The sequence below is a fragment of the Amaranthus tricolor genome, chromosome 12, assembly GCF_026212465.1.
Source record: "Amaranthus tricolor cultivar Red isolate AtriRed21 chromosome 12, ASM2621246v1, whole genome shotgun sequence".
In the NCBI taxonomy this organism is placed as follows: Eukaryota; Viridiplantae; Streptophyta; class Magnoliopsida; order Caryophyllales; family Amaranthaceae; genus Amaranthus; species Amaranthus tricolor.
This window is the reverse complement of record NC_080058.1, coordinates 2879409-2888867: the sequence shown is the minus strand read 5'-3', so window position 1 is coordinate 2888867 and position 9459 is coordinate 2879409. Positions and strand designations below refer to the sequence as shown.

The 9459-nt window shown below is 28.7% G+C and overlaps 1 protein-coding gene across 1 annotated transcript; it reads right to left on the bottom strand.

Moving 5' to 3' along the window:
- Positions 1–2090: 2090 nt before the first annotated feature.
- On the bottom strand, positions 2091–4350 carry LOC130797164 (uncharacterized). The gene is made up of 3 exons (XM_057659649.1): positions 4217–4350; positions 2779–4035; positions 2091–2691 (listed from the first exon to the last, which is right to left on the bottom strand). Exons 1-3 carry the CDS (start codon positions 4348–4350, stop codon positions 2091–2093), a joined length of 1992 nt encoding a protein of 663 aa, XP_057515632.1.
- Positions 4351–9459: the final 5109 nt, after the last annotated feature.

The window sequence follows — 9459 nt, the reverse complement described above, 5'->3', positions numbered from 1 at the left end:
GTATTTAAAAAGAAAATTAATAATGTGTATATAAGGGTAGGCCAGCGATCCAACGTGATACGACACAAAGGGTTAGCAAGTAGGCCTAGGCATGGTAAGGCCAGTCACGATGCCTGCAGAGAGCCCAACCCTACTAAATAATCATCTTTTTAAGTATGAATTAGTAGCAAAAGAGAAATGAAGTATTTTTTAAGACAAAGTTGAAATTTGGTAATAAATAAAAAGTGAGAGTAATTAAATTGTATTAATGAAATTAAAAAACGATAAAATGTATGAATGAAAGTAAAATAAAGTGATAAATTATTATCCAAAAATAAAAAAGATGTAAAATGAGTGAGATAAACCAATATAGCAAATGATGCTAAATGGGTAAATTTGATCAATCATGAAATAATAAATAAAGAATTTGAAAATAATAACGTTTGAAAAATCATTTTCAAATTCCTAATAACATTAACTACTTTTAAAATAATGGTTGAGTTGATTGAAATCTAAATTTAAATTTTTTAATTTCCCAAACAGTAAATTTAGTCCAGAATACACTAATTGTCAAACACTAAAGGCAACCAATAACAATTACCTATTCTTAATTCATAAAATACTGAACAAGTAATCAACACAAAAGAAACCCTAATTACTTTTACCAAGGAAGATAATTTTCAAGCTAATTAAAAGAAGATAAAAAAAAAAAAAAGTACAGTAAAAAAATGGACATACGAGTGAATCTTAGTTCTAGGGGAAACAAATTGAAGTGGGGTGTTATGTTGCCCAGCAAATAACAAATGCTTTGGTGGGTGAGCCACTGGTCGGGCTTCAGAGTTTTATTGTGAGAAAAAACACTCACTTTCACTTTCACATTCACTCACTATTCACTACTATTATTATTCAGTATTTACTAATCTCTCTGTATTTTAGAGTTGAAAATTCAGATTGTCTTCTGTTTCTACAATCAAACTGTATTCACTATTCTTCTCTCTTACATTCACATCAACTCACTGTATGTTCACTCTTCTATTAATTAAATAATAATTAAGCTGGTGCCGGCAAACAAAAAATCTCCGCCTATAGAATCGATGACATTGTAAGCGGTTTTATCTAATCCTAGAAAAAGTCCTATGTAGATCTTAGCTAGAGTACGTGGAAAATAAAAACTTCGTGAACATAATTGAAAATTTTGGTGCAAAAAATTTTTTTTTAAAGTAGGTTTTTGTAAACTACTTTTTTAGTTTTATAATTCAAAGTTTTTTTTTTTTTTTTTTACGATGAAACAACTTACACGTGTCTAGAATCATCTTTAATGTTTATACTTAGTCTGTCCCATATTATATGTACCTAATGTTCATCTAGGGTTATAATATTTAACACGTCTACACTCTATACAATTTTACACATTTTTCTTATTTTATTAACACTTGTAGTTACATTATTTGATTAATTTTTTCCTGTTTTTACGATCAACAGAGTTGTTCTTGAGGGTAGGCTAAGGAGTCGTAGCCCAGGATCCACACCTAAATATTAGAAATTTTGTTTAGTAAAAAGCTCATTATTATATTATGGATAAATAGACCTAAAAATATTAAAGAAGTACTGATATTGTACTAACCCCAAACGGCCTTCTCCTAAACATTCAAATGTTCTATCTATTGAGCCATAAGCATTCTTGGTTTGGCCGCATATTTCAGGAAAAAAATCCCACTAGAACCCTGTCTTGTGTGGGATACTGGGAGTGTCTTTTACCTTTACTAATATTGTATTAAAAAGTGTCGGATAAGAGAATGACTTCCACTCTAGGTTGCACTAAAACGGACACGGACACGGACACGGACATGGACACGGACACGACACGGGTACGGGAAAACGCCAACTTAAAAATGGCGGACACGGGGACACGTAAATGGTAATATAATAAATACATCAAATTAAAGATAATTTTACAATCTTTCATTTGATATTTGTAAATAAACACTTTAAAAATATAAAACTCACATAACATTCAAATAAATACCAAATAAACAACAGGAGTATTTAAAAATAGTCATACAAACCAAATCAAAGAAAACCAAATAAATAGGTAAATATAAGTTTGATCTTCACATATCATCCATATGACATCCATCATCATCATCCGCTACAAAAGTAGTTTCCAACTCGGGCTCATCAAGAGAAAGATCCGCCATGCCAAGGCAAATAGAATCTTCTAGATTTCCAAAGTCATCTCCTCCAACATCCCACAACCTTGTTCTTCCCTTGTTATAAGCCTCACCTCTCCTTGAAAGCAAACGAAGATTGTTATGAATGTACACCAAATCTTGAGCACGTTTTGGTGCAAGTTTGTTTCTAGTACATGAATGAATGAATTTATATGTGCTCCAATTCCTCTCACAACAAGAGGAAGATGATGGTTGTCCTAACAACTTGAATGCTAATGCTTGAAGCATCGGAACTTGTGAGCCATAAGTTGCCCACCAATGCTTTGGAGCCATCATGTACATATCATTCAAGCACTCCTGTTCGGTAAATACACCACCATCTCTTGCCGAGAAAATAGCATACTCCATATTAACCTTTCTTCTATCTTTCAAGTTTTGAAACAATCTTCTGAAGCAATTAAATCTTTGTGTGGAAATTTCATTGTCAACATGTGGAGCAACTCTATCGGGGACCTCTTTAAGCCACACGTCACTATAATACCTTTTAAATACATAAAAAAGAAGAGAATTTAGTTAATACATAATCTAATGCTTTAAACATTTAAACATACAATATGATCTCCTTTACCTTGGATTCAAAGAATGTGCCAAACAATGAAGTGGAGTGTTGCTTTTCTTCCAACGGCTAAGAAGTATTGTTTCGACCACACTAAAGAAAGAAGAATACTCATGCCTTTGTTTATGCTCATGGTTATATATGATCTCCTTCACCTTTGAAATCATTAAATCCCATTTTTCATATACTAGATGAAGGGATGCTTTGTCGGTATCACATGCTCTTATCATTTCATAAATGGGACGAGTAAAATCAAGGATGTAATCAACGTTGTCCCACCAATCGTCATTTAAAATCTTTTCCCTCACAAGTGTAGCTTGTCCACGATGATCATCACGATATGTGGACCAAGCCTCACTAACAACCATGGATTGAAGAGTTGGTTTAAGAAGTTTCATCCTCTTTAGCATGACAACTACCGAAGCGAAGCGAGTATCACCGACAGAAAGAAGCTTTAATGGAGAGAACTTATTAAATATAGCTAACCTCATTGAATGGTTCATTATGTAGTTTTTGATAAATAAAGCATCTCCATGAACTTCAGTTATCCAATGACACTCATCATAAAACTCCTCATTGTTTGAAATATTTTTAGCATTACAAATGTTTTTAAGAGCAAGGTTAAGAGTGTGAACAATGTATGGTGTCCAAAATATATGTGGATATCTACCCTCTATAAGTTCTCCAGCGGCCTTGCAATTGCTTGCATTATCAGTCAGAATTTGTACAACAAATTTGTCATCTCCAACTTCTTCAATGGCATCATTCAACAAACTAGCAATAAAGTCTTTATCCTTTACCTCTCCTGAACAATCAACGGCCTTTAAGAATAGAGGACCAACTTCACAAGCTACCATGAGATTAATTAAAGGTCTCCTTTGTGGATCACTCCACCCATCACTCACTATACTTACTCCTTTTTCCCTCCAAGTAGCCTTTGTTGGTTCTAAAAGCCTTTCAACATTTTCTTTCTCTCTCTCTAACAAAGTGGTTCTCATTTTATTGTAACCAGGAGGCTTGTAACCAGGAATATTATTTGTGGCAGCGTAGTTGTATGAACTAACATAGTAAGGGTTTCGACAAAGGTTAAAAGGCAATCTCCCAGTAAAAAACATCCTTGCTATCTCAGCATCTAAGTTGTTTCGAGCTTGTATATCAAAAGCTTTGGTGATTGGGTTGTCAGATTTTCTTTTCTTGGCATATGAAGTTGGTGAAAGAGAAGTTTCGGAAGACAAAGAATGACTAGGAAGTGGTGGTCTTTTTGGTTGTCTAGATTATTTATATTGCTCAACTTGTCTTTCTAAGTTTCTCATTTGCATTTTATCCTCATTTGTTACATTAGAACATTGACTAATTCCACCTTTTGCAACTCCCATCAAATGTGCTCTAACTCTAGTATATGAACCACTCTTTATTTGTTTGCAAAAGTTGCATTGCCAAGTATAATTACCCCCACCTCCACTCATTTTTTTCCCCTTTCACAACATATTTCCACAAAGGATAATAAAAGAAATCACCCTCTTCATTTGTAGCATCACCACTTACATTGCACGAATCAGAGCCACTAGCCCCGCTACTAGACATGATTGAACTCTTCAAATTCAAACAACCACAATTAAAGATTTATAAACTCCATCAAATTCCAGTAATCAAATTCCATCACAGTAATTTCATCAAGATTTATAAACAACCACAACCAATACAATACAATACCAGTAATCAAATTCCATCACAGTCCATCACAGTAATCAAATTGAAATCAAATATCCATCACAGTCCATCACAGTAATCAAATTGAAATCAAATATCCATCAAATTCCAGTAATCAAATTCCAGTAAAAATAAATGTTAAAACAACAACTCAACAAGATTAAAAATTTAAGATTAACACTAAGATTAAAGATTAGAACAAGATTAATATTAGGATTTAGGATAAAGATTGAAAATACCTGAAACAAAATTAAAAAAATCGATTTTTAGGGAAGCACCACAGGTCCACAGCAGCCGTCGAGTGTTTGAGCAGCAGACCACAACACCACTCAGTGAAGCCGTCGGTGGCGGTGGCGTGGTGGAGGAGCAGCCGTAGAATTTTTAGGGTTAGAGGAGCAGGCGTGGTGGAGGGCTGGAGGCGTGACCGCGTGAGTCCAGTAACTCAAAATGAGATTTGAGATGAGAGTAAGTGACAGTGAGAGCCTGAGAGGTCAACTCAGAGGGGTTTATTTCTTTTTTTTCAGTTTTTTCATTTTTTTTTTTTTAAAAACGACACGTGTCCCTTGCCGTGTCCGTCGCGTGTCCTTGCCGTGTCCACGTGTCCGAAAAATATTAAAAAATTGGACACTTCATTTGGCGTGTCGGACACGCGACACGTCACACGCCAGCCGTGTCCGTGTTTCGTAGCTTCCACCACTTTGTCATTCTTCTTAATCATAAATCAACTTTTTTACTTGGAAAGAAAAAACTTTCATGATGCTATATACGATGAAATCAATAATGTGTTTGGATTTTAATGATCTTGACTTTTTCTATATAGAAATTTGTGTGATTAAAATTGTTAGTTTTTTTTCGATTGCTACCCTGTTACAAATGTTAAATGACAATTTGATCAATCAATTATTTTAAAGTTCCTTTCAAAATAAAAAGGTTGGATTTTAAATATGATGTCCTACATTGGATAATGCAATGTGTTGATGCTATATATTATGGAAGTAAAAGTTCTTTTGTAAATTTTACAATTGATAGAAGTATATAGCTTATAATTAGTCATAATTTGTAATAAGTAATTTTTTTTTACATTTTAGAAATTTTATAAGAGGAACCCATAGTAATCACACTCACGCTCAATTTAATCTATAGATATCTTCAATTACATGATTATGATATGTTTAGTAATGATAATCTCATTTGAAAATCTAAAATTATATCAAATTTAGTGTTTGATAAATAAAAAAACTTCAAATTTAAATTTGAGTTGATTTCAGTATTGTTATAAAAGTAGCTAAAGTTAAGAATTAATTTGAAAATCACATGACAAATTTTGACATTTTCAAATTATACATTTACAATTTTATAATTGACATTTATAATTTGAAATGAAATACATATTTCTAAAGAAAGTCATAGTTTAAGTTTTATTGTTGTCTACGATAGTTAGAAAAACAAATATCATTAATTGCCAATTGGCATTCAAAATTAAATGTTGGGATTAAAGGCGATAAAAGTAAAAATATTGACAATAAATTTATAGTAATAATAAAAAGTTTAAGAAAGGAAAACAAAAATGATTAGGTGGGGCTACATAAGAGAAACTTAGATAACTACAATTACTATCTTTTCTGAGGAGTCGATTGATGGAGATATAGCATGCATCTAACATAACCTTGTTCTGTCAATCAACAGGTTAAAGTTGTAATTGTCACTTACCAATATTAATATCTTTAGTTATTATAATAAAAAATATAACTCTTTAAATTCTCATTGTTTGCCACAATAAATATATTACTATATTTCTCACCGTTTTGAAATAGTTACTAAAATTGCAAAATGATTATAGGTACTGTTAATTGTTTAATTTTTTTTTTTAAAGCGGCTAATGTATAAGAAAAAATATTATCAAACGAGATCTTGTTTAAATTTTCTAATCACATATTTTCATAATACTAATTTTTAATTTTGAATATACATAGTTTAGAATATAAATAATCAAAACAATAATACATTGGATAGTGTAAAAAATCAAATATAGCAAATATAATGAAACTGAGGAAGTATCAATGTTAAATCAATCTTATTATATTTATTCTAACATATAATATTTGATTATATACTACCTAAATTCCACTAAATGCATCTATTCAATGTTTAATATCTCTTATTACACATAACAAAATATTATAAAAATGGATTTTAATAATCTTTGTATAGAGATGAATCAAACAAGACCTCACATGACTATGTTTTAATTTATATATTAAGAATAAAATACAAATAAAAAATAATAAGTAAATAATGTCAAAAAGTAATTGAGACATATTCAATAAAATGTAGGGAGTACTTCTTATATTTTTTTATAATTTTTTATAGATGAAAATGGTAAAAAGGTAAAGAGAAAATAAAATGCAAGGAAGGAAGTAGGACTAATTCTTATAGGCAAAAGCAGCATTCTAATCTGACCATTTGGTTATAATTATTACATTTAAGGTTGATGCGTCAAGTAAAGTTTGATTGACAAGGTTCCAATGTATTTATAACGTGTTACAGCTTCATTAACTGTTGGATATTTATGATAACTCAACTCATTTTATTTCATACTGGTGAATTTAATTTTTATGTTTTATGGTATATTTTTATTGATTTATTAGGAGCAAATGAAAAAAAAAAAAACATTATTATTTGTCGCCACTCTTTTCATTTTATCGCCACCCCCCTCCTAATAAAATTATGAATTTGCCTCTGAACTTTAAAAATTTACAAATTTGTCATTGAAGTTAATAACACTATTATCAACTAAATTAATAAAAAAATTATTAATAAAATATTAAAAATTAATTAACAACTGAATTTTAATTAATATATTATTATTATATTAAAAATTAATTAAACATTCAAATAAATTATTTAAATTCAAAACTAATTATTATAACAACATTATCATAATATAATATTATATTAAAATAAAATAATTTATTACAACATTTATTTAAATAACAATAACTTAAAAAATAAATTAATTAAATAAAAAATTTCAAAAAAAAAATTTAGTACCAATCGCACAAAAAGTGCGACTCGACCTAGGTACACTCGCACTTTTTGTGCGACTGGTATTTTTTTTTTATTTTTTTTATTATTTTTATTTATATTATTATTGTTATTATTATTATTATTATTATTATTATTATTATTATTATTATTGTTATTATAATTATTATTATTTATGTTATTATTATTATCATTATTATTATTATTATTATTATTATTATTATTATTATTATTATTGTTATTGTGGTTGTTATTATTATTATTATTAAATTATTATTTTTGTTTTAATTATTATATTTAATTTATTTTTTTAAATATTATTATTATTATTATTTAAATAAAAATAACTTAAAAATAAATTAATTAAACAAAAGAAATTTTATAATTCGAAATTCAAAAAAAAAAAAAACAAACCAGTTGCAAAAAAAGTGCGACTGTACCTAGGTCAAGTCGCACTTTTTGTGCGACTCGACCTAGGTACAGTCACACTTTTTGTGCAACTCGACCTAGGTGCAGTCGCACTTTTTGTGCGACTGGTATTATTTTTATTTTTTTAAAAATTTTTTTATTAATATTATTTATATTATTATTGTTATTATTATTATTATTATTATTATTATTATTATTATTATTGTTATTATTATTATTATTATTATTATTATTATTATTATTATTATTATTATTATTATTGTTATTATTATTATTATTATTATTATTATTATTATTATTATTATTAGTGTGATTGTTATTATTATTATTAAATTTTTATTTTTGTTTTAATTATTATATTTAATTTAGTTTTTTTAAATATTATTATTATTATTATTATTATTTTTATTATTATTATTATTATTATTAGTATAAAAATAAGAAATTTTAAGTCCAATGGCAAAGTTGTAATTTTTTTAATTCTAGGGGCAAATTCGTAATTTCATTCGAGGGGTGGCGATAAAATGAAAAAGGTGGCGACAAATAAAAATCGGGAAAAAATAAAGTCGTAGATCGTCAATGCAAGCAAGTGTGAAGAAAATACTCCATAGAAAAAAACTTGTTATAAAGTTGATAGATACCAAAGACTAGTTTATCCACGCAGGGGCGGAGCGAAAATTAACAAATTTTTTAAAGGCCTGGTGCAGTTTTAATATTATGATATTTTTCTAATAAATGAAGAGAGAAAATGAATTATGTGGATGAAATTAAAAGAGAGTTAAAATATGTGGATGAAATTAAAAGAGAATTAAAATGTGTGGATAAGATTAAAAGAAAGTGGATGCAACTTAAGTGGGACAAACCAAAATGGCAAATGATGCAAATTAAATGGGACGAGAGAGTATCATACTTATCGTGCATCATAATAAATAATGTTAGTTTGTTTGACATATAATTTAAACCCTAAATTTAAAATTGAACAATAAAAATCATGTCTAAAACATTAAAAATGAAGTTGCAAGAAAAAATTATGTACATTGGAAACTAAGGTTGGATAAAAAAAAAAATGAGTTTTAAAGAGGGAAATGGAGCGGATGGAGGTTTAAGTTAAAAAAAAGTTTATGTCAAAATGAACAGAAAAGGGCTATAACCAGTTTTCAAACAGTATGAAATCACCTACCTTATCAATAATTCTATTTATTATAAATAGCTGATATTGTCAGTGGTTTCATCATCTCAAATTATAGTTTAAAGATAAAATTTAGGCGATATTAATATAATAATTAAAATTTATCAAGACATATTACTTTGAGCAAAAATTAGTTAACATTTTAATTAAAACATGAGAAAATAAGAATCTCTACTCCTCTTTCCACTCATAATTGAGTCTAACAATTTTGACTGATATATATCGACCTTGACCTTATGCTTCACCTTCACCACCGTACCGTACTAATTAAAGTCCCTTCTAACATAAATGTAGTGAGAGACTCATATAACCTAAATAAT

Bases quoted from the DNA above. Each gene is read 5' to 3' on its own strand.
- LOC130797164 (XM_057659649.1), bottom strand. From the start codon at position 4,350: ATGTCTAGTAGCGGGGCTAGTGGCTCTGATTCGTGCAATGTAAGTGGT. The intron at 4,036-4,216 runs GTAATTATACTT...TAAATAATCTAG, and splicing joins AAAAATGAGTGGAGGTGGGG to ACAACCAAAAAGACCACCAC. The intron at 2,692-2,778 runs GTAAAGGAGATC...TGTATTTAAAAG, and splicing joins GCACATTCTTTGAATCCAAG to GTATTATAGTGACGTGTGGC.